This window comes from Vitis riparia, chromosome 6 (assembly GCF_004353265.1).
Source record: "Vitis riparia cultivar Riparia Gloire de Montpellier isolate 1030 chromosome 6, EGFV_Vit.rip_1.0, whole genome shotgun sequence".
NCBI lineage: Eukaryota > Viridiplantae > Streptophyta > Magnoliopsida > Vitales > Vitaceae > Vitis > Vitis riparia.
In genome coordinates this window covers 8,080,316-8,105,237 of record NC_048436.1, presented here as the reverse complement: position 1 = coordinate 8,105,237, position 24,922 = coordinate 8,080,316, and the positions used below count along the sequence as shown (strand labels likewise).

The window sequence follows — 24,922 nt, the reverse complement described above, 5'->3', positions numbered from 1 at the left end:
AGCATCCTGTGACACTCTCCCCCACCGATGCCGTCAACGTCCTCGTCGTTGCCTCATTCTGAAACCTCTCGATGTATTTCCAGAACTTTCTCAAGGCATCCGCATGTTCCCAGCTTACCTGCCTCTTAGGTAGTCCTTTCCATCGGACTAGATACTCTATCACAGGAGGGACCCCTTGTCTCCTGGTGACCCGTTCAGCCAGGATATTCTTCACCTCCTTCTCCCGTGAGGCTCCAGATGGATGCAGACTCATGCGCTTTCGATGCTTAGAGTGCTGCTTCCTCTTACCCATTGAGTTCACCTTTCCCTTGGTGACCTCTTCCATGTGTGTGCGGGCTACCTTAGCTCGCTCCCCTTTTTCCTCCTTTACTTGCACCCCTGCTAGTAAGGAGGTCTTAGGCGTACTAGGCTTCGGGTTGAATTGGAGGGCACCTAGTAGCTGCATTGAGCCCATATGTGCTTCGTCCTCCTGCTCCCTCTCCTCGATCATGGCACTAAGCGCCTTCCTCTTTGGGCAATCCCGTGCCCAATGTGGACCATCACATAGGAAGCATTTGGTTTTAGGCGTGAACTCCTTCCTCTCCGCCTTACCCCTTCCTTCTCGGACGTTAGACGTCTTGCCTGATCCATTTTTAGGAGCATTGTGGTCCCTTGGAACCTCGTCTCTCCCACCCATGGCGTGGCTATCCTCCAAAGACTCATTATTGGAGGAGTTTCCCCTCTTATAATCCGTTAAAGACTCTGCTACTGCCATAGCAGTGGCTAAGTCTTGAACACCTCGGCGTCTTAATTCCTACTCGGCCCACCCTTGCAGGTTATCCATGAAGTTGAATAATAACTCCTCCTCAGTCATGTTAGGAATCTCAAGCATGAGTGAAGAGAATTCCTTGACATAGTCGCGTATCGAGCCTGTGTGCTTGAGACGCCTCATGTTTTTCCTAGCCTGGTAAGCCACGTCCTCGGGGTAGAACTGCTTCTTGATCTCCCTCTTGAAGTCCTCCCACGTCTTTATGGTGCAAATGTCTTTCTCCATATCGGCAAACCTTCGATGCCACCATAGAGTAGCTGTGTCAGTAAGGTAGAGGGTCGCAGTTCTCACCTTAGCCGCCTCATCCGTCAATGCGATAGCTTCGAAGTATCGCTCCATATGCCATAAGAAGTTATCCAACTCTTTGGCATCCCGTTTGCCACTAAACCCATGTGGCTTCGGCACCTCCACCCTAGATGCCTCATGTGTGGCCATGACCCGTGCCGACACAGCAGCCTTGTAGATGGCCAACTCTTGCCTAACCTCCTGGTCTCGGGACTCCATTCGAGTGGCCAAGGCCTCTATCCTTGACTCCATGCTAGCAAGCATGCTCAAGACCTTGCCTTGGAAGGACATGAACTCCTCGTGTGACACCGGCTGAACTTGTGAGCCTAGCACCCCCTCACGAAGGTCTTGGATCTGCTCCCTTAGATCCTCTAATCCCTTCTCCATGCCTTGCTCGATCAAGTCCACCCCTTCCCGGGTGTCCGCCATGGCTAGCTCCACCTTGGCTAACCTTGCCTCCATGTTGGCTAAGGCGTCACGAGACTTATCCTTCCTACCCCTGCCCCGTGCAGTAGGCTCGGTCTCCCTTCCACGGGTTTGCTCACTAGTCTCCTCCACGTTAGAGCCCGACATGCTTCCTTTGCTATGCCCACCTCGTAACCGCACTCTGATACCACTTGTCACGGACTTAGTCGTTCACTAAGCTCGTGCGGCACTTGGACAAGCCAAGACGCTTGATCTTGCTAAGTCAGCCTTGTTCCCCCAATGCTTAGCTCGCTCGGCTAAGACACTTGCGACTCAAAAACTTAAGAAGCTTGGTAGGCAACTCCTTAAAGAATGAAAGCTCTATTAACTCAAGAAAGCCTTTACAAGTGCTTGGATGCTCACTTGCTTGGTTAGGAAGTGATTTGGGTGGTGCCTTGGCCAAATGAGGCCCTCACCTATTTATAGGCACCAAGGGAACTTTCTAGAACCTTGGAGGGTTCCTTATAAATCAAGAATATTCTAGAACATCCTACCCTATTCTATGTACAAGAATATACAAGAGATTCTTAGAAGTCTCTAGAAAGCCTTGGACTCCTCCCATGCCTTCCTCCATAGTGTAGAAATGTGTGGACATCTCTAGGCATTTCTAGAACCTTCCACACTCTTCCCACCAATGGCTTAGTGTAGATGGCTCTAGGAGTCTCCAGAAGCTTCCCTCCTCCTATATAAGCCCATGGGGAGGGTCATTTGAAGCATCCTGTGACACCGGGCTCTAAACCCGGCCCATTCTCCTGCAAAAACCTCCCATCATCTGGCAGGTGCAGTCCCTCGGTTCCCGCTTCTATCAAATCCTTCCCCACACGCTTCTCCGCGCATGAAAACGTGTCACCCCTGAGCTCGGTTCTCCTACTAATTTCCGCCGCAGGGAAAATCCTTCTCACCACCGGCCTAACCTCCCACCACAACGCCAAAGAGTAAACCTCCTCTTCTACCTGAATTTCTAGCATACTCGTCTAAAATCGCCTCTTAGTTTGACCAGTATCCTAGCCCATTGAATCTCCCCCATCGACCTTGTCCGCTCGTCAATTTCAACAAATCCCCCACATTCATCCCCTATTTTCTTCAGTATCACCGGGCTCCATAACGAAATTGGCAGACCAAAAATTTTAACCCAGGCTTCCTGAACCATCTCCTCCTCTACCCAACAACCCGTCTTTGGATTCCAGAGATCCAACCCTAAGTGGACTCCTCCCATCACTCTGCTCCCCGATGAGACCACTCGGTGAGCCTCTCTTTTGGAGTTGGAGGAGGGGAGTTTTTCTTTCTTGTCATTTTAAGAACTGTGAGGATGGCTTTTGCTAGAGTTTTACTGGTGTTTATGGTCCCATGCTAAAGGTGGAGATGGAAGGTTTTTGGAGTGAGTTGGGGGCCGTTAGAGGTTTGTGGAGTGACCCTTGGTGTTTGGCAGGCGATTTCCATATGATTAGATTCTCATCGGAACATGGCAGAGGAGGTCGTTTGTCTTTACACTGCAGGGAGATCTGCTTACTTGGAGCGGTGGTCTTAAAAAATCGATACAAATCGCGAATTGGTCATTTCCTTATTTCTGAAAATTGGGAACTGGGAGTTATTCAATCTGTTATTGCTAAGCCGGTTTCAGACCACTTCCCGATTCTTCTTGAGGGGGGAGGGCTGAGGAGAGGCCCCTTGCCTTTCAGGTTTGAAAACATGTGGCTAAAGGAGGAGGGTTTTAAGACTGTGCTGAGATCGTGGTGGGAGGGATTGAACTTTAGAGGGTCTGCTAGCTTCATCCTTTCTGAGAAATTGAAAGCTTTGAAACCTATCCTAAGATGTTGGAACAAGGAAGTTTTTGGTAAGGTGGAACTTCAAAAAGAGCTAGCTCTGAACCGGATGGATTTCTGGGATAAGGAGGAGGTCTCCCATCCTTTGTCTTTGAAAGAGGAGGAGGCTAGGAAAGATGCTAGAGAATTGTATAAAAAGTGGGTCCTTTTGGAAGAAATGTCTTAGAGGCAAAAATCGAGAGAAATTTGGTTAAAGGAGGGGGATAGAAACACGAGTTTCTTTCATAGAATGGTCAATGCTCATAGAAGGAGAAATCAGATATCCAGAATCAAAATTAATGGGTCTTGGATCACAGAGGACAGTGCAATTAAGGAGGAAGTTTGCAAAGCCTTTCAAGTTTTGTTCTCTACCTTAGGTGAATGGTGTCCTAGTATTAATGGGTTGTCTTTTGAGAAACTAGAGGATACAAAGGTGGCAAAGCTGGAGAAGCCATTTTCGAAAGAAGGGGTGTTTGGGGCTCTTTCAAGCTTTAGTGGGGATAAGACTCTAGGCCCAAATGGGTTCTCCATGGCCTTCTGGCAATTTTCGTGGGAGTTTTTAAAAAGAAAGGTGATGAATTTGTTCAAGGAATTCCATGATTCAGGTCGTTTTGTGTAGAGTTTGAATGCCACCTTTCTAGTGTTGATTCCAAAAAAAGTGGGGGTAGAGGATTTGAGGGTATTTAGACCAATAAGCTTTGTAGGGGGGGTGTACAAGTGGTTGGCCAATAGGATGAAGGGGGTGTTAGTCAAGGTGATTTCCAAGGCCCAAAACGTTTTTGTGGAGGGTAGGCAAATGTTGGACGCAATGCTTGCGAATGAAGTAATACACTTGATATTGAAAAGCAATGGAGGGGTGATTCTATATAAGTTGGACATTGAGAAAGCTTATGATCATGTGGAGTGGTCGTTCTTGCTTACGGTTATGGAGAAAATGGGGTTTGGGGAGAAATGGTTAAAATGGACAAAGTGGTGTTTATCCACAAGAAGTCTTTCTATGTTGGTTAATGGAACACCTTCGGGTTTTTTTTCAAAGCTCTAGGGGTCTAAGGTAAGGAGACCCGCTCTCGCCTTACCTTTCTATAATAGCAATGGAGGCCCTCAGCTGTCTTTTGAAGAGAGTATTTTGTGGTGGTTTTTTATCAGCTTGCCAAGTGAGGAGAAGAGGGAGGGAATGGGTGGAGGTCTCTCACTTGCTATTTGTTGATGACACACTGATTTTTTGTGAGACGTGGGAGGAGCAAATGATGTTTCTGTGTTGGGTGTTAATGTGGTTTGAGGCAATCTCTAGCTTGAAGGTTAATCTGGATAAAAGTGAGTTGATCCCGATGGGTAGGGTAGAGAATGTGGATGATTTGGTAGGCGAGATGGGTTGCAAGGTGGGTAGATTGTCGTCTACCTACTTAGGAATGCCTTTGGAGGCTTCTTTTAACTTCATGGCAGCTTGGGATGGTATTGAGGACCACAAAAGGTTGGCTATGTGGAAACGACAATATATCTCTAAGGGGGGGAGAATTACCTTGATTCACAACTCTTTGTCCAGCCTCCCTATTTACTTTATGTCCATCCTCCATTTACCAAGAGTGGTTAGAATGAGATTGGAGAGGATTCAAAGGGACTTTTTGTGGGGAGGTGGGACTCTAGAGCAAATACCTCATTTAGTAAAGCGGTCATTTGTTTGCTTAGAGAAAAATAAAAGGGGCGAGGAGTTAAGAGCCTTGCTCTGCTCAACAAGTCTCTCCTTGGCAAATGGACGTGGCGTTTTACAAACGAAAGAGAGGCTTTTTGGAACCAAGTTATAAGGGGGAAGTATCGGGAGGATCGAGGTAGGTGGCTTACCCGTGATGTTAGGGAGGGGCATGGAGTAGGGTTGTGGAAAGCAATAAGGAATCTTAGCCATCATGTTAGCTCTAGATTTTCTTTTATGGTGGGAAATGGCCAAAGGGTGAGCTTTTGGAAGGGTAAGTGGTGCGGAAACTCACCGTTATGCAACTCTTTCCCTTCCTTACATGCGTTGGCTGCAGCCAAAGAGGCTTGGGTGAGTGATTTATGGGTTGTTTCAGCAAGTGGGGATTTGGGGGGGAGTTGGAATCCTCAGTTTACTAAGCGTTTCAATGATTGGGAGCTGGATGAGTTGCAAGACCTGTTAGGGCGTTTGTGCATGGAAAGAGTGATGTTGGATGAGGAGGATAGGGTGAGGTTGTCAATGTCCAACCATGGTAACTTCTCGGTTAAGTCCCTTTACAAAGTATTAGAGCTGAATTCTTCAGTGTGCTTTCCAGTGAAGATAATTTGGAACCCTTGGGTGCAGCAAAAAATAAGCTTCTTTGCTTGGGAAGCTTCTTGGGGAAAAGATCTAACTTTAGACCAAATTCAGAAGAAGGGTTGGGCTTTAGCAAATAAATGTTTTTTATGCCAAGATTATGAGGAGTCTATTGACCATCTTCTTCTCCATTGCGAAAAGATGAGGGAGGTGTGGAATCTATTTTTTACCTTGCTTGGTGTGTGCTAGGTGTTTCCTTCCTCGGTTAGGGAGACCCTTGTGGGATGGATGGTGCTTGGGTAGGCAAAAAGCGCATAACAGTGTGGAAACCCTGTGCTTGTTTTGGTCAGTTTGGAAGGTTAGAAACAGCATTGCTTTTGATGATGGGATGTTGTCCCTGCAAAGGCTGAAAGCCTTTTTTGTTTTTTCACTTTGGTTAGAGACCAAACTATTTATAAAAGATAGTCCTACAACATTAATAGATTTCATTGATTGGGTGGGTTCCTATTGAAGGAGGGCTTTTTTGTACATCTTTGTTTGGTCTGTTTTTGGGTACAGCTGTAAGGGAGTAGGTTTCTTTTATCTGTACATCTTGGGCTGCTTCTTTAACGCCTATTATTAATACAATACCTTTGCTTACTTATCAAAAAAAAAAAAAGGGAGAAGGAATTAGAACTAGAGAGAAGAAAAGAACAGAGAACAGAAAAGGAGAAGAAAGATATACCAAGGACCATACTTGGAGATCTCTTCAGAGCAATGGGAAGATGTCGAAGCTACCTACACTAGAGTGGGCCACCGCTAACAATCCACCGACAATGAGTTTAGAGTTAAGGTTATTTGTGTTTTCTCCTTGGATTGCACTTTCCACAAGCTCTTTTGGTCAAAGGACAACCTTTTATTTTTCTTTTTGTGTCTAACCATAGCTACAAAAACACATTTTAGCCTTATACCTCAAGCACTAATGAATTAAAGGCGTAGTAGAAGCACATCTTAGATACGCTTCAACTATAGAGACATATGCCTTTTGGGAGTCTTAACACTTTTGTGAACATTTCATTAGTTTTTGGGAACTACTTTTGCACCTCACCAACGCCTTGAGAGGAATACCTTTTGAAAGCAAATGTACAAGATGCCCAGAAAGAGGAATAGAAATGGATTAGATCCCAAAATGTCTCTACTGCCCTTCACTTCCTCAAAGACTCTAGCATTTCTCTTTGCCACACAATCCACATCAGTGTAAGACAAGCAATGTGCCACAAGATCTTACCTCTTAGGGAATTCATGAAACCCCTATATGAGATGGTCATCATGTCGCATATGCTCTTAGGTGGAACCTAATTCAACCTAGTCTATCCGAATAGATGGTGCCATAGCCTCATAATCATTGGGTAATGTAAAAAAATAATAAGAATAATAATCAATCATTCTCCACTCCTCTAACATAGAATGCACAAATTAAAACTAAGGTCTTTGTAAGGTCTTCTCAACTATAGCACATCATTAGTATTTACCTTTTTATACGTCACTAGCCAAGCAGAGGCCTTGACTTTAGATGGAACTTTATACTTCCCTAAAATTTGATTGGAGAAAAGAAAAATAAGTCTGATAGATTTGACAAGGCCAAAAAGAAGGATTTTACTAAGACTAAACCTAAAGAGGATAAAGACCAAGCTTTCACATCTAAAACAACTGAAAACAAATGCACACAATTGAGATAATAAGTTTTTCAAGGTCCTCAATCTCTAAATTAGTAAGGTTAAAATTAAGGTTCCAACAAGAAAAGGGAGAACTACCAAAGATACCTAAGATGGAAAGGTATTTCTCAGTGACTACTCTAAAAAGTCTTGGAAATTGAGAACATAAAGGTTGATCCCCATACCACAAATCTTCTCAAAAACAAATTCTCACTCCTTCACCCACCACAAAGAGACTCGTGTATAGAAAAATCTTGAAAAACCTATGCAAGGCTTTCTAAGGGCACCAATGTGACCATCTAACTAGGATGTTAGCATCTCATCCATTAGGATGTAAATGCTCAAAATGACCTAATGCCAAGGGTGAAATCCTTAGAAAATCTCCATAGCCACTTTCCTAGGAGAGCTTGAATCCTTAAAGAAACCCTCCCTAACCCTGAACTTCCAACCTCTTTAGGCTTAGACATAAGGTCCCAACTAATAAGAAGATCTCTTTTACCCTCCCTAACCCTTGACCATAGGAAATCTCTTCAAATTTTCTAAATCTTTGATGTCATTGATGCCAGAATCTTGAAAAGGGATAAGAAATAAGTAGGAATGTGGGACTAACAACACTGGATTAGAGTTTTCTTCCACCTAAAGACAATAATGTTTTTTTCCACCTATCTAATCTCCTTGAAATTTTGTCAATCACTTGATCCCAAAACACGTTTACTTTCATATTTCCCCTAAAGGAAGACCAGATAAATTAAAGGCCAATCTAAGATTTTACAATCTAACATCAAAGCCAACTAGAGGTTTGTTCTTGACTCAAGTTGATGCAAGAAAGAGTACCTTTGTTTGAGTTGATTTGAAGTCTTGAGATGCGTCCAAAAACCAACAAGACTAGTTTGAGATTTTGTAGATCTACCATAGAAGCTCTATAGAAAAAGATGGTATCATCTCCAGATTGCAAATGCGACACTCAAATCCTACTCTTACCCACAATGAAACCCTCAGCTAAACCTCTCTTCTCCACTCTCACCAACATCCTACATAAACCATCAACTACAATAGTGAACAAGAACAAGGAAAGAGGATCCCCTTTTCTTAAACCTCTAGATGCCTTTAGCATTTCCATTCACTAGGACAAAAAAACTTGCCAAAGATAAGCATCCTTTCATCCAAGACCACCATCTTATACCCTTTTCTTCGTAGTACATGCTCTAGAAAACCCCACTCCACATGATCATAGGCTTTTTAAAAATTAATTTTGAATATTACCCCTTCCTCACTTGATCGTCTCTTCTCATCCACCAATAAATTGGCTATCAAAACAGTATCCAAAATTTGTCTCCCCTCAACAAAGGCACCCTAAGAAATATAGATGGTTTCATGGAGAACTCTTTGAAAACGCCTTGATAAAACCTTAGCAATAATCATGTATAAGCTAGTGACTAAGCTTATGGGTCTAAAATTTGAGATTTTATTGGTTTGACTCTTTTTTAGCACTAGAACAATGAAGGTAGCATTGGTGCATTGGTGTTTATTAATACCCCATTATTGTGGAACTACAAGAACACCCTAAGTGAATCCTTCTTAATCACGTCCCAACACTCTTGAAACACTGCAATGGTGAAACCATCAGGACTGCAAGGCTTTTCCTTGTCAAATTGGACAAGCAAAAGCAAAAGAAATTATGGAAAGCAATAAGTAGGGGTTGGGTACATTTAAAACTAGAACCAGATTTGCAATTGGTAACGGGAGAAGAATCAAGTGTCAGCAAGATACTTGGCATGGAGATTAGCCTTTGAAAGACTCTTTTCGCTCGCTTCTCTTTTGCAACCTCTAAGGATGCATGGGCAGCTGATGCTTGGGAGGGGGGGGCTTTGGAAGCATCACTTTTCAAGACATTTCCAAAAATGGGAATTGGATAGTATTTTTGGGTTTAGCTAGGCAGCTTCAAGAGATGGAGTGGCTTAGTGGGGTGTGAAAGGATATACTGATTTAGGAGGCTAACAAGAACGGGAAATTCTCAGTTAAATCCTTTTATTCTGATTTGGAATCAAATGAAGGGAATGGCTTTCACCTCAAAGGAAGAGTAGGGCTCTTGGCTCCTTGGAAAGCAGAATACTTTGCATTAGAGGAAGCTTAGGGAAGGATCTTAACCTTAGATAACTTAAAAGAAGATGAATTTTGGAAGATCAATGTTGTATGTATAAGAATGCATAAAGAATCAACAAACCATTTACTCATGCATTGTGATGAAAGCAAGGGGACTATGATTCGTTCTATCTTTTCAACATCTCTTGTGTGCTCCTTTGATGAAAGAGTTGATATTAGGCATTCATTGAAGTTTTTTTTTTTTTTTTTTTGATCAAAAACGAAGAGAAATATATTAATAGAAGGAAAGATACAAGAGAAAGAAAGAAAAAAGAAACAAAAGAAACCACAAGAAGGATGAGAGGTCCTTCCTACACAATCTGAACAACATAAAAACCCCCAACATTAGCTAAAAACAAAGAGAAACCCCCCAAACTCAAACTTTTGAAGCGCAAACCTCACTCCAGTTGAGTTGTAACACATTTAAAGGAACTCCTCTAAAAGCTGCAGAACAAGAAGCCCAAAGAGAGGAATAGAACAAAATCAAATCCCATAACGTCTCTTCCGATCTCCCCTTATCCTCAAAAATCCTATTGTTTCGCTCTTGCCACACTATCCAAACCAAAGTGAGGCAAGCAACTTGCCAAAGAGTCTTGCCTCTTAAGGAGTTCCCCAAGCCTTTAAAAGCAATAACCAACATGTCCACAAACCTCCTTGGAGGGACCCAGACCAGCCCAACTAGCTTGAACAACTTGTTCCAGAGTCCAATGGTAACAGGACAATGAAGAAACAATGGATAATATGAAGGGTGGATCTTTTATGCCTACTTTGGACAATCTAGCAAGTAAAAGATCATTTTAAGGGGTATCATATTCAAATGAATTCTAAAAAAGCTTCCCTCATTTGTATCTTTTTCCATCTCATTACCCACTTCAAACGAGTTATTTATCCTTGTAGAGGTGACTCCAACTTTTTTTAAAAAATCACTTTTCCACAATAAAAACGAGTCTCGCCATCAAGCAAGAACACACATGAAAAATGTGGGTCTACAATCCTTGTTAGATTTTATTGACTAGCTGGGTTGTAAATATTGGGAAGGTGTTAGTGGGTGTTGGTTTTGTTTCCTTTCAATCTTTTTAGCACCCCTTGTATATGTCCGTGTACTTTGGATGACCCCTTTGTTAGGTGCTTCTTATATAATCCTTATTTTGCCCTATCAAAAATGAAAATATAATAATAAACAAAAAAGAAAAGCTGTAATTATAAAGAAAAGACGTTTTTCTTTGCATATTTAGGCTGATACAGAAAGCAACCAAAACTCTATTCAATATCTCATGCTTGGGAACCCATTAAATTGTCTTTCCACGTGCAATGTTCTATCTTTTCAGCATCTCTTAGGTGCTCCTTTGGTGAAATAGTTGGTATTGGGTTCGTGTGGGAGTTTTGTGAGGCAGAAGCAATGAAATGTAAGGAAGCTAACTCTTTTGTGCATATTTCGGAGAATTTGGCAACAAAAGATCATTTTAAGGAGTATAGTGTTCAGTTCAATCTCTAAAAGGCTACCGTCATTTGTACTCTTCTCCACTGGTCTAATTGACCACAGCAAGTTGGTCATTTATCCCATTAAATATCACTGCTAGTTGGATTGTAAATATTGGGGGGTGCTAGTTGGTATTGCTTTTATTCCTTTCAACCTTTCAGCACCCTCTCCATATCCTGTGTACTTCAGATGCAACCCCTTGTTATGCACTTCATATATAATCCTTATTTTTCCCATCAAAAATAAAAAACGAAAATAAAAAAAAGGTCGTGATAAAAACAATAAATGTGTTTCTTTCCACATTCAGATCAGTATGGAAAGCAACCAACTCTAGTCCATATCTTATGATTAGGGAACACTTCAATTAAACTACCCTCCCTTAAACCTAGGCTCATCAGTAGCACACCTAAGAAGACAATCATGTTGGATGGAGAGGGGTTGAGAAAGGGCTAGGAAGAAATGCCAAGGAAGCTAAAATGCTATGAAAGAATATTATTTCAAGATATTCTTTCCAAAGTGCTACAGAAAAAAAAAAAAAAATCATTAATTTCTCTTAGCAAAACTTAAACCTAGTTAAAAATTTAAAATAAACTCAGCAAAGCCCCTTTGTCAACAGTTTAGCTCAGGAGTCCTTCATAAATATGAATTGCTACAAAGAATTAAATGGTCCAAGGCTTCATCACCGATTTGGTTGTTACTTGTTCCATACAGTGAAGAAGATACTGATAGTCAAGTTCCAACAGAATGATTAGCTATTTGAGCACATAATAGATACACAGAGACTGCAGATTAGCTACCTCTGTGTGAGTGCCCACATGTACATAAACATGCCCACTCAGAAAACAATCAAGAACAGACTTCTACTAATTTTGTTAATATAAGACTTCTCTAATTTTTCATTTAGAACTTAATACAATTGACCTCTTATTTTAGTTAATATAGGGCATATCTTTTCACTCAGCAGAGTATCTAGTAAGATGACACACTGCTGCAATTCTCCCAATACACCTGATGAGTCACAATGTAGATTGTCATCCAATTATTACAAACATCTACCACTTTTGTTACGGAACCAAACTTCTATAAGAGAATTTTCAATCACATCATTTCTGATGTAGAATATGTAGTGAATAACTAAATGAAGCAATAGAAACAAGGAAAATTTGAATGCCAAAGGCTCATCTTCATTTCAACAACATTTCTGATAACAATCATCTTTTTGAATTGTTCAAATCATGCTAGGACTGAAATGGGAATTGATTGGGCCATTTTTCCAACACAAGAAGCAAAACATTTTGAGGGTAGTCTTAAGAAAATGTCCCTTTTATGCAAATTCCAATTTTAGTCACTTGAGGTGTTCTTCAGTACAACTCTTTTAGAATGTCTTGTTTGTTACCAATTGAGAAGTTTAAATAAATTAGATCTATTATTTTTCATTAATTTTCATGATTGTATGGAAAGTCTTTTTTGCTTAAAATTTTAGTCTGAAGTCTACAAACTGGTGTTATCCTGACTTCTATTTTCCTTTGACCTCAGGATAAAAGTAGTCATAGTGCTGAATTTAAAATAATCCTGTATCAACCTTCTTCTTTTTGTTCTTTTTACATATATTATTCAATTCCCTCATCAATTGAAACCTAGGACTCCACCTAATGCATATTGAAGTATAGGCTTTTGGTTGAAAATATAAAATAAAAATAAATTAGCTATAAGGTGTCACTTAAATACACTCCCTCTTTTAAAAATAAATAAATAAATAAATAATAATAATAATAATAGTAATTTCTTTAAAAATTAAAGGAACTCTAGTGTAAAGTAGCGACTTACCTTATGTTCTTAAACTGAAATCAAAATTTTTAAAATTTGAGGTAGTAAAAATTTTTTAATACTTTTATTTTTTTGAACAGTTTTTAAAAATGGTTCTTTCTAAAATAAGTCTCTACTATTTGAAAAAGTGTAGTCATTTTATATAAGTTACTACTATTTTCTGTTTTTCAGAACAGAAAATATGAAGTGTATGCGACACCTAAGAGTTTTAAAATTGTGTTTATAGTAGCTCACTCATTCAGAAAAACAGATGATTGAATTATAAAAGGAAAACATTTTACTGACTATCAAAATTTCAATGACAATAAAAAATGAACACCTAGAATACCTTGAGCCCTCAATAACACAGACATAACGAAGCACCTTCCCATCTAACGCAGCCTTTTGAACTCTTTCTTGGATATCATTATCAAGCAACAAGAGCCCACTGCTCAAAAAGTCTTCCAAAGACATCATGTTAGGTCCCATTTCTTCAGGGTACAAGCTTTCAATCTACAGAACAGAAATAACGATTATGAAGAAAAGTTCAATGAAACTTGAATTAAAAGCTTGATGGTTCATATATTCATTTACTTGTTAAAAAATTAGAATACAACTGACCATTAATCAAGATTGTATTCTAATATTTATTTAAAAAATAAAATAGAGAAAAGGAGATATCAACACTGACCTTAAGGCTATCTAAGTTAACCCGCCTTCCAAGAAGTCTAGATAGGATCAACGCCTGTTTTAAAATCCATAAAGCATGAGTTACAAGTATGTTTCTTGAAATTTTTAATTTATTGTATTTCAGTATCTACATTATCTATGTTTTCATCATTGAAAGCATCTCCTTAAATGGGCAAGTCTTGGAGATTTATAATACAACCTTCTCATCTATTTGACTCAGTGATGTGACCAGAGAATCATGAGTTAAAGCTTTTAACAACACCAAGAGTGAGCTTCAAGCCATAAACCAATTTCATAATCATTCAAACAATTGAAGAAATATCATAAACATGGGCACCACCAAACAGCACCCAACAAGGTAAACTCATATGCAAAATATCCCCAATCTAGGTAATCATGACTAGTTATTGCATACTTCCATGAAAATGGAGGAATAAATACAAATAATATTAACAGAACTAGATAAAATGATCATTTGATCAGGTAAAAGTTACAAGAAGAAAATACTCAAGGTGGGACATATCAAGTCAAAAACAGGAATCCTGCTTGTGCAGTATTAATGTCATATTTTATTGAAGGCCATTTATGGTCTATCCAACAGATGACAAACTGTTACATTTTAATCATAAACCACCAAGAAGTCTTGAAATTTTTAATAAATATTAACCAAATTAGGAACAAATAGAATCACAAGATTTACAAACCTTTCTTGCAACATCCATCCCACTTAGGTCATCGCGCGGATCTATAATAACAAAGAAAAAATAATTATAGTGACCAAAACACTAAACCTTGGAAGTGTAACATCTCACTATGAACTAATATTCAGAAACCAAGCTGTATAGAAGTTCCCCAAATAACAAGATGAACCATACTAGTCTAGTTTATATATTAAAGAGCCAAATAGCATAGATTTATGTTTGGAAAGAATGAAGGTTTTCAAAAGATGCATGGCAAGCCAGTCAGCTGTTTTTACTTCCCAATTCCCCTAAACTGAGTCATATAATGGACATACCTTGAGTGAAAGTCCTGTTAGGAAAGTTTGGGTTTTTCATAATTTCTATTCAACAGAATGTAAACTTAATGTTTATAATAATATTATGTTTTAAAAATGAAATATACAAATTTTATTTTAGAAATATAAAATTAACTAATCATGCACATATTAGCTGCTAAGGTTAAACTACAGTACACAACTGTTCATAATTCATGAATTTTATGTTTACATATATGTAACAATATGATATACATATATATATATATAGAGGATTGCTAGGAATGGCTGCTTTCTCGGAGGGGAGAGGAGTTCCGAAGGGGGGTAAGAGTTGGTTTGCGGTGGAATCAAAGACGTTCGAAATCTCCATTGAAGAGATTCGAGGCAAACTGAGAGGGGTTATTCTGGAAAGGAGCAAAGGCTTCTCTTCTTGGATAAAATTTGGTGAAAAGAGCTTCAGTTCTCTGTTGGAAGGGGTGGAAGAATGGTGCAGAGGAGAGTCAAGCTCGAGGCACCTTAAAGTTTGGGAAGGAGGAAGAAAATATAGGTTGGAGTGTCGTTCAAATGATGCCGATAGGTATCTACTATGCTCGGTAAGGGACTTGGAGGCAAAGAGGTTTTGTCTAGTATTCCCAGAAGGTAAGGGCTTAGTAGGAAGGTGGTTTATGCTGGCTCAGAAGCTAAGAGCCCTTGGAATTACTAATCAAGCCATGAGAAAAGTTGATCTGAGTACCTCCAACTCTGTAAAGGATGATTATAGAGTCAAAGGAAAAGAGAAAGGGAAAGGAGTTTATCCAAAAGTCGTGAGAATGGAGACAGGGGAATTAGGGGAAGCTTTGTGGGTGCATGTTGGGGAGCAAGACCTGATCAGTAGGGAAGAGCAGCTTAGTCGCTGCCTGGTAGGATGCTTTGGTGATAGTGTTGAGGTCGTTCCGTCTTTGTCCTTATTGAAGGAGTGGGAGTATGAAAGGTGGTCTCTCAAGGGAGGTTTAAAAATCTCCAGTTTGGGTGGAGCCCTAGTGATGTTCGAATTTGAAGATAAAGTGGAAGTGGACTGGGTGCTCTTAAGGGGTAGTAGATGTCTTCAGATGAGAGAGTTTTTCTTGCAGAAATGGGGACCTGAAGTGGGGTGTTGCAGAAATGGGAGCCACCCAAAGGAAGTGTGGGTGAAAGTAGTCGGACTGCCACTTCACCTTTGGAGTAGAGAAGTGTTCAAGAGTATAGGAGAGAGGTGCGGGGGATTCATAGCTGTGGATGAGGAAACTGCCTTCTTCTCCAAGTTGCAGTGGGCTCGTATTTTGGTGAGAGCCCCAGGGAAGGTTAGACCGGGAACGTTGCAGGTGGCAGCCGGGAATTTTTGTTAGACGGTGAGTCTCTGGTGGGAAAATCCTCCATGGTTTTCGGAGGTAGTAGCAAGTTCAGACTAGTTCAAAGAGGAGAGGCGGGAGGTCAAGGATGAGGGAGGGGGGGATTCACGCGCCAGTGGAAGCGTGCAAGAGGTTCAAAATTTTCAAAGTGATTTGCAAGCTCGGGGGACAAGAGAGGTTCAAAATTTTCAAAGTTATGTTTGACTCATATTCGTAATTATTTTCTCTCTTTTTAAGATCCCAATATCAATAGCCTTAAAGATTGAGAAATTGCAAAGGGACTTTCTTTGGTCTAGGGATGGGGATGGCAAGAAAGATCATCTTATTAGTTGGAAAGTGGTGTGCAAGCCAAAGGAGATGAGAGGTCTAAGGTTAGGGAAGACTTCCTTGAGAAATAGTGCACTCTTAGGGAAGTGACTTTGGAGGTTTCCTAAGGAAAGTTGTGGTCTTTGGCATCAAGTTATTGTGAGTATCTATGGGACACATCCTAATGGATGAGATGCCAACATTATGGTTGGATGGTAACATAGATGTCCTTAGAAGGCTATTGCACAATTCTTTTAGGATTTTGCCCCGCACATTCGCTATGTGGTGGGGAATGGGGAGAGAATCCGATTCTATGAAGATTTATGGTGGGGAAGTCAACCTTTGTGTTCCCATTTTCTAGAGCTCTCTATAAAGTTATCTCAGTGAAAAGCCTCACCATCTCGGCCATTCTTAGTAATTCCTATTTGCCTTCTTGGAATTTTAACTTTCGTCATAATCTCACTAATATTGAAATTGATTCTCTTGAAAGACTCGTGTCATCACTCTCCTTGATGTATTTGTCTCCCACTAATGCAAACTCAAGGACATGGTCTTCTAGTCCTCCTCTAGCTTATTCTCAGTAAAATCTTTCTTTTTGGTCTTATCCAAGTCCCCAATTTCAATTCCTTCCTTTCCAACCAATTTCATTTGGAAATCAAAAGCCTCTTCAAAGGTCAAGGTCATTGCTTGGTTAGTGGTCTATAAGAAGGTAAATACCAATGATTTGCTACAGGTGAGAAGACCCTACAAATCCCTTAGTCCACATTGGTGCATTTTATGCAAAGGCAGTGGAGAAGTAGTTGATCATCTTTTTCTACCTTGTCCAGTAGCCCTAAGGCTTTGGCATAAGCTATTCAATTTAGCCCATATGGATTAAGCGTCGCCCAAGAGTATCAGAGACATGATGGTTATCTCTTTTAGAGGATTAGGGAACTCATTGAGATGCAAGACTCTTTGGCAAATCGCTTGTCTCACTACTCCTTGAATTGTGTGGCAAGAGAAAAATGCTAGGATTTTTTAGGAAAGATTTAGAATGGAAGAGACATAGGACCTACTTCATTTCTATTCTTCCCTTTAGACCTCTTGCTCTATCACTTTTTAGGGAGTTCCATTTAATGTTATTCAACCAAGTTAGCTCTCAGTTTGTAATTCTTAGGGGGTGGATACCACCATTGTGAGGAGTTGTTCTTAGTTTTCTGTTATTTTGTATTGTGCTCTTTTATAGTGGAGTGCACTCTACTTTGATCAGGTATTGTATGTTTGTGAGAAGGACCCCCCATCCTTCTCCCTTTCTTATATCAATAAAATTCATCTTCATTTCTAATAAAGAAAAAAAAAGTGTGATCGCTTAGGAAACCAAAGTTATGACTATTAGGAACCTTGGTTTCATTGCCAGGGATTATCATTTATTTCTTTCTTTTGTCATTTGTCTTCTTCGATCTCCCATATTATTTCACAGCAACGAAGCAACTTTTGTAGAGCTGGAATTTTTACAATCATGCATAATCTTTTCACTTAATAAATTTCTAATCAAATTTGATTTATTGCAAAGCTATAATCAAAATACCTGGTTCGGTATAGCCCAAGCTTTTGGCATCCTTAACAACTTGACTGAATGGCTTTCCACCTTCGACCTCACTCATCACATATCCCAAAGTGCCTATTTCAAAAATGAGTGTGAAGCAAATATTAGAACTGATATTGCACACACCTTACAAAGATATGCTCTATAGAATCAATGCCTTAAAATACCGCTTAAACAAGCAACAATGCAACGTATGGGATCTCCAGATGAAAGTATGCGATTCAAAGATGCTATGACAGGGAGGCCAGCACCAACCTACCAAGATAATAAAAAATAAGGTCAGCCACAAGAGTACAAGAGTCATTTCACTACAGATATATGTACTGAGAAAAAATAAGAATATGGTGCCACACTTCACACGGCATAAAATCATGAATGAGGCACAACAGCATAAATTTGAACACCGAGAGATTATGTTTTTCATAGATTTCTTTTTTATCACAATATACTTAAGGTTATATAATCACTATTTTTGAGATAAAAAGGCTTATAACTAACTACTAAGATGAGGTTGTGCAAAATAAATAAATTATAAAACTAACAAAAGTACTAATATATGTAACAGAATCATTAGAGATTGTTGCATCTTCAAGAAGAAATTGAAAGCATTCTGAGGAACCTATTAACCCCACAATAGCCAGGAAGCACAAAACTAATTACATGATCAATCAGACTCCAAAACTGCAAAGATATTTACAATTTGTCCACTTCTTGATCTGCAAGCACCCAGTGGTGCTTAGCCCATTGACAAGTCCCTAACTGGAAAAGGGCATAACAACTGATATATCTCAACCTATGCATCAAAGAAGTTATATACATCTGAAACAGTTGGAAGTCATGTATTCCTTTTTTTTCATAAGGGATTAATTTATTCATGCCTTAGCTATGTTCGTTATGTTTAGAAATATTAGAACTTCAGTGATTGATCAGCATGTGAATGTTTTCTCTTAGCTTGTGGATATGTGAACCATAGAAGTGGGCAAAGCCTTATGTGGGTTCAGGATCAGTAATGCAGAAGCTCTCATCATTCAAAGGTTGAGAAATTTTTGTTGCTAACATCTTAGAATCTACACAATCAACAATGAAGAATAGTTGTTTTTCCTACGAAGAACTAATTAGATTTGAAGTCTTGAAAAAGAAATTATCATTTTACTTTAATAAAATTTTCATATGGTACATTTTGCACTTGAGAATTGTGATTATTGTTCTTGGTTCTTTTCCAGACTACAAATTCACTAAAGCTTATATTCTAGTTAAGGCAGTTTGAGGTTGTATCACAAAAAATTGTGCTTCCAATATAAAACAACCATGAGGTCTTACAAGCTCCTAAGCGCGAAAGGCTGAATCATGGTTTAGAGCAGACGTATTACCTAACATAGAAGGTCTCTGCACAAAAGTTTTAAGTATATAAATAGTAATCAGTCACAATAGAAGGATCAGATCGATACAAATTTCAGCCTTAAAGCCCAGTAGTCTCTGCCTTGTTATAGGACAACCAAACGCTTCAACCACTCCAATCCCTATACTTCACTTAAAGCCAATCCCAGCTACATCAAGAAACAAACACACTTACAGTTGACTCATACCGAATGCGACGTGGGTGAGCAACCAGTTTGTCATAATCATCCTGCAGGCCAAAGAATAAATATGTTGGTTTTAGACATTTATATGTTACAAGGTTAACATGTAGGGATATTTATCGAGCATGAACAACAAAAAAGGAAGGATCACAAACAAGGATAAAGATGCTTTCACATGACAAAACATTTATATTTAATTTCTATCAAATGATTTATTTAATCTCTCAACAACTTCTCATGGTAAGCATGGATATGAAAGAGATAACAAAAGAATAGAAAGACATAGATCTTATTATTGCATTGGATTCAAAAAAACAAAAATCTTTCACCCAAAGACTAAATATTGATTGTGAGGGCACCTAATTGGCTAATAGATTTAGTTACCATTGCAGCAGTAAGAGGCTTCTTATTTGCCAGGACAATGCAACAACCTAAATCAACCGCTTGATTTAGCACTCCCATAGTCTCAGAACTGGCAGAGCAATCAACAACAACCAACCCTGTGGGCAGAAATAACAAAACAAAATCATACTAAAATTATCTGATGCTGACACATAGCTAGAAGTCACATATAGTCAATATAAGGTTCCACATTAAGGAAGTAACTACCAAAATTTGAATTACTAGAATTAGAAGGCCCAATGTCTATGATACAGCATAAGGCAATGTCAAAAAAAGTTTGATACCATGGTGGTGCACAAGCAATATTGGAGCTTAGACAGCTGCAAACCTGTTGATTTACTCAGGCAAGTTGCAGTATCTATAACTGTTCTTGTTGCTTCCGAATTTGCAAATATTTGGCATTCATTTACTGTAAATATCCAGAAAAAAGAAAAAAAGAAGAAAAAAAAATCAACAACAAAGAAGCATAAGCTTGTTCAGTACTTCTATTGGCCAATTCCTACAATGCTGTTTTAATTTGCAGTATACTAAGTTACCAAATCAAACTTGAAGATGATAGCAAGATAAATAGCAATTTCTTACAATAGAACAATGCATAAATGAAAGATATATACTGTGATAATCCACTCCTTTCACTGCAGCAAGAAATAATGGAATTACCGAAACTACTAAGAGTCTTCAATGAAGAACCTCCTAACTTCACCCGGGAGACTTCATTCAAAAAGGTATCATCTAACTCCCTTGTGAACACATCTGATGCAAGAAGCAAGGATTTACTGTCACTTACTCCCACGACTTGCAACCGCACTCCCTGCCATTCATGGACACTATTCTCAGTCATTGAGACTAAAGTGCAAATCCCAAAAAATGATATCTATGCCATCCGATTGGACAGGAATGGACACACACATGCATGTACATGGTTCATATGTATTATGGACAGGTCATTTGAGAGTCTGGCCACCCTCAACTATAAACACACAAATGTAGAGAGCAGATTTCAAAGCTAACCCATCCATAAAAAGGTGAGCCCACATGTTCAGACCATCTTATGCACAAATTATTTCCAAAGCGTAATAAAGTCTGTATTCGATCCATCACATACATGCATACATGCATATACATGAATAGACACATTTCAAATCACTTGAAAAGTTTAGAAACAATTTCTGAAAACACAATTCCATGATCATTTGTGATTTCCTCCTCAACTCCGTTTTACTATACAGTGAAATAATAAGGGATGTTTTGACCTCCAACCGTAATGCATCATTCTCTATAACTCAATTTTGCTGCAGAGGAAACCAAATGAATGTAAATTTCAAGAATTTCATCTCGGGTCCATTGTTTTCAAGAAAAAAAAAATCCATCCAAGGTTCCTTTTCCTCCAGTTTATCACCAACCAACCGGAGCCTTTGTCTTTCCACATCAATTGAAGGAACACTCCAATATATGATAATGAAATCTCAACCAAATTAAAGGGGGGGGAAAGGGAAAAACAAGGTATTTCCAGGGAACATCCAAATGCCCCCAAAATAAACCTGATTTCATGTTCCGCTGTGTTAATTTCAGGGGAAAATTTGATAGGGAGAAGAGAAATGGAGAAAATGGAGGCAAGTACCAGTTTGGCGTGGAGGGATCTGCAAGAGACAATGTGTTGGAGGAGGTGACGCCCAACCCCTCCACAACCCAGCAGAATCACTGGTATATTTTTCATTCTTTCTGCGATTTGAATCCGATTTCAGGGTTTTTAGGGTTTATTTTGATCACAGAACCCAGTCGTTTGGTTCTGCTTCTAGGTGTCTCACTCTCCAGCTGACACTGTCCTCCCTCTCCTGTCTTGGCAAACATTAAAGTAATTTTTATAATTGTTCCTTACCTTAAAAAAATAAAAATAAAAATAAATAAATAAATAAAATAAATAGTTTTTGCCCATTAGGAAAAAAGAGTTGTCACGTAAACCAAATCTAAGCAAAAATCATCCACTTAAACAAAAATTTGTCTCTTCAAAAAAAATTATAAGGAAAAATCGTCTGGGACAATTTCTAGAAATTCTTACAAAAGATTGAAATTAATTTATTATTTATGGTAGAAAGAGAAAAAAAAGTGTAAAATGAAATTAATTTATATTTTTAATAATAATTAATTTAATTAATTAAAAGATAAAATTTATGATAAATATCAAAATAATTTTTTAAGCAATACCTAATTTAATTAAAAAAATAATATTTTTAACGTAAGATGATAAACATAATTTATACTTTTATAAATATTATAATTATAAATAATATATCAACAATAATCATAATTATTTTTATATATTAAATTTAGTACATAATATCCATAAATTTTGCAATAAATATACGTAGACCCCCTTTGGTGGTGAGGACCTGGGGGTTGATTTTTTTTCTTTTTGAATTTTCATGGTATTGTTAGAAGAGGTAGGGGACCCCAGCTGAGGTTGGATGTCGTATGCATGAGACGTGTAGCAGCAGAAAGAGTAGTTGCAAGCCCATGCTTGCTAATGTGATGAACAGGAAATGGGAGGTTGGCTTGCTAAAGAAGGGAGAAATAGAGGAATAGAAGGAGGTATCAAGCTTGGGGCTGCAAGGAGACAGGGGGTTCTGAAAGATATCTTGTGGAGAGAGTGACAGGCGGAAGAGCTTTCCTGAGGAGTACGTTTGAGGATAAAGAGGCTTTCAGGTACGACCATTTATAGTTTCTCCCATATATTCTCATTTTTCATGTTTCTCTCATCTCGTTCTTTATGATTGCAATGCTACTTGTTGGGTTGCTTTGGTTTGTTGATTACTGATTAAATGTTTGGAGAGTTTGTCGTGTTTTATTGCCTTGTTCTGACGAGTATTTTCCATTTTAACCCACTGGTTATTGAATTCATAGATGAAATGATGAAATGGGTCCGATATTTTTGTTAAAGTCTTCATGTTCTTCTTCTTGTTGCTATCGTCTTATTCCATTGTTTTTTTTTTTTTTTCTTTGTGAGTGCATTCAAGGTTGTAAGGTTAAGAAAAACTAAACTGAAGGTGACCCTAGTAGTTTATAGTAAGAAGGTTAAGGGGACTGAGTTTTCACATTGATTCGTCCATGGAGGTATGGCATTTCTGTATGGGATAGTGAGTGGTCTGTTAAAGGAGATAGCTAGATGATAGTGATTACAAAGAGAAAGAAGCCCGAGAATTGTTTATGCATGCTGATCTGGCTTGGTGTTTCCTATCTCCATAACAAGGCTTAATACCCATGTCTCCACCCACTCAACTGTTCAAAACCACCTTCAAACTATGTGAAGTTCTAAAATTCCATGCATTCAGTCCACTGTCCTACTTCGTGCATGAAGTCTCCTAACTTTCATGCTCATCATCCTCGTCGCTACGCCTCGTATCTCCATCCTTCATTCCTCCATCAAAACCCCTTCTTCCATTACCTGTTGCCAGCCCTCTGGAAACCACCATGGCTTCACCCTAGCTCCGACTTTCTTTTTCGTTTCTTGCTAAGGCTTGGGCTGTGGAGGTTTCAGCTCCTGCTTCAGCGCCGGAGGTGCTGAGTCTTCCAACACCGCCGGTTGGAGCTCCTAGACTGCGGCTGGATGCGACCCCATCTCCATCTCTGCCAGATGAGAGTAGGGCAAAGAAGACCACGTGCATGAGGCAGAGGGTAGAAATGGATAAGAGGCATAGAATGGGCTACAGCAATGCATGGACTGGTTGATAAAAGAAAAGAGAAATGGGTTTGTTGACACGTGAAGGAACTATGCATTTTAAAATCTTTCCTTTTTTTCTTTTTTAAAAAAAACTCTCCCTGATTGTCTTGCATATTCCCAAACTATCCTTAAAAATCCCCTAAGATTTTGAAGCTCTAAATTTATTCACTTATTCATGTTTATTTTTTTCTTATTTATTCACTTCAAATTCTTGAAACTCAATCTTTAAATTTAATCCTTCAAAGTTCTATCTTCAAAATAACTTTTTTTAAGATTCTAATTTTAATTTTAATTCTCCAAGAATCCAAATTTTTAAATTTAATTTTCCAAAAATCCCACATTTCCGGATTTAATTTTAGACCTTGCATATTATTATTATTATTTCGTATTTACTTATTCATTTCTTTTTAAAAATAATAATAATAATAATAATGAATTCCAATCATTTAAACTCAAATTTTCAAAATTTAATTTTTAATCTCACAAATCTCACTATTCACTTTCATCCATCCAAATATCATTTTGATTAATTATTAACGTTATTCTATTTGCTTCTTTTAAAAATCTCAATCTTTCAAATTTTATTTTAATCTCACTATTCACTTTCATTCATCCAAATATCGTTTTTGATTAATTATTAACGTTATTCTATTTGTTTCTTTTAAAAATCTCAATCTTTCAAATTTTATTTTTAATCTCACTATTCACTTTCATTCATCCAAATATCGTTTTTGATTAATTATTAACGTTATTCTATTTGTTTCTTTTAAAAATCTCAATCTTTCAAAATTTAACTTTTAATCTTACAAATCTCACTATTCACTTTCATCCATCCAAATATCATTTTTGATTAATTATTAACGTTATTCTATTTGTTTCTTCTAAAAATCTCAATCTTTCAAAATTTAACTTTTAATCTCACAAATCTCACTATTCACTTTCATCCATCCAAATATTGTTTTTGATTAATTATTAACGTTATTCTATTTGTTTCTTTTAAAAATCTCAATCTTTCAAATTTAATTTTTAATCTCACTATTAACTTTCATCCGTTCAAATATCATTTTTGATTAATTAGTAACGTTATTCTATATTCATCTATTTGTTTCTTTTAAAAATTTCAATATTTCAAATTTAATTTTTAATCTCACAGATCTCACTATTCACTTTCATCCGTTCCAATATCATTTTGATTAATTAGCAGCATTATTCCATACTTATCTATTTATCTCAATCTATCTAGTCTAATCCTTCAAAATTCCCAAGTTTTAATTTAATTCTTCAAATACTTGTTTAAATCTTATTTACATAAACCGAATCATTATCCCATATTTATTAGTTATTTCAAAGTCTAATCCATCAAAAAATCTCATGTCTTAATTTAATTCTTCAAATATTCATTTAAATCTTATTTTCATCAATTAGAATTTTAATCTCGTATTTATCTAGTTATTTACAGTCTAATCCTTCAAAAATTCCATGTTTTAATTTAATTTTCCAATCCTAAAAATTCTACAATTCATTTAAACCTTATT

At 38.1% G+C, this 24,922-nt stretch overlaps 1 protein-coding gene across 1 annotated transcript in view; it reads right to left on the bottom strand.

Moving 5' to 3' along the window:
• The window catches only part of LOC117916395 (bifunctional aspartokinase/homoserine dehydrogenase 1), a 30,727-nt gene extending 9,234 nt beyond the window's left edge, over positions 1 to 21,493 (bottom strand). Inside the window, exons 1-10 of the mRNA XM_034832364.1 lie at positions 21,291 to 21,493; positions 20,330 to 20,480; positions 19,998 to 20,078; positions 19,652 to 19,767; positions 19,261 to 19,314; positions 17,855 to 17,942; positions 17,670 to 17,762; positions 14,140 to 14,180; positions 13,437 to 13,490; positions 13,095 to 13,258 (exon numbers count right to left, since the gene is read on the bottom strand). Of these exons, the coding sequence (XP_034688255.1) occupies positions 13,095 to 13,258; positions 13,437 to 13,490; positions 14,140 to 14,180; positions 17,670 to 17,762; positions 17,855 to 17,942; positions 19,261 to 19,314; positions 19,652 to 19,767; positions 19,998 to 20,078; positions 20,330 to 20,480; positions 21,291 to 21,386 (938 nt within the window). The 5' untranslated portion in view covers positions 21,387 to 21,493. The remainder of the gene's footprint in view (positions 1 to 13,094; positions 13,259 to 13,436; positions 13,491 to 14,139; positions 14,181 to 17,669; positions 17,763 to 17,854; positions 17,943 to 19,260; positions 19,315 to 19,651; positions 19,768 to 19,997; positions 20,079 to 20,329; positions 20,481 to 21,290) is intronic.
• Positions 21,494 to 24,922: the final 3,429 nt, after the last annotated feature.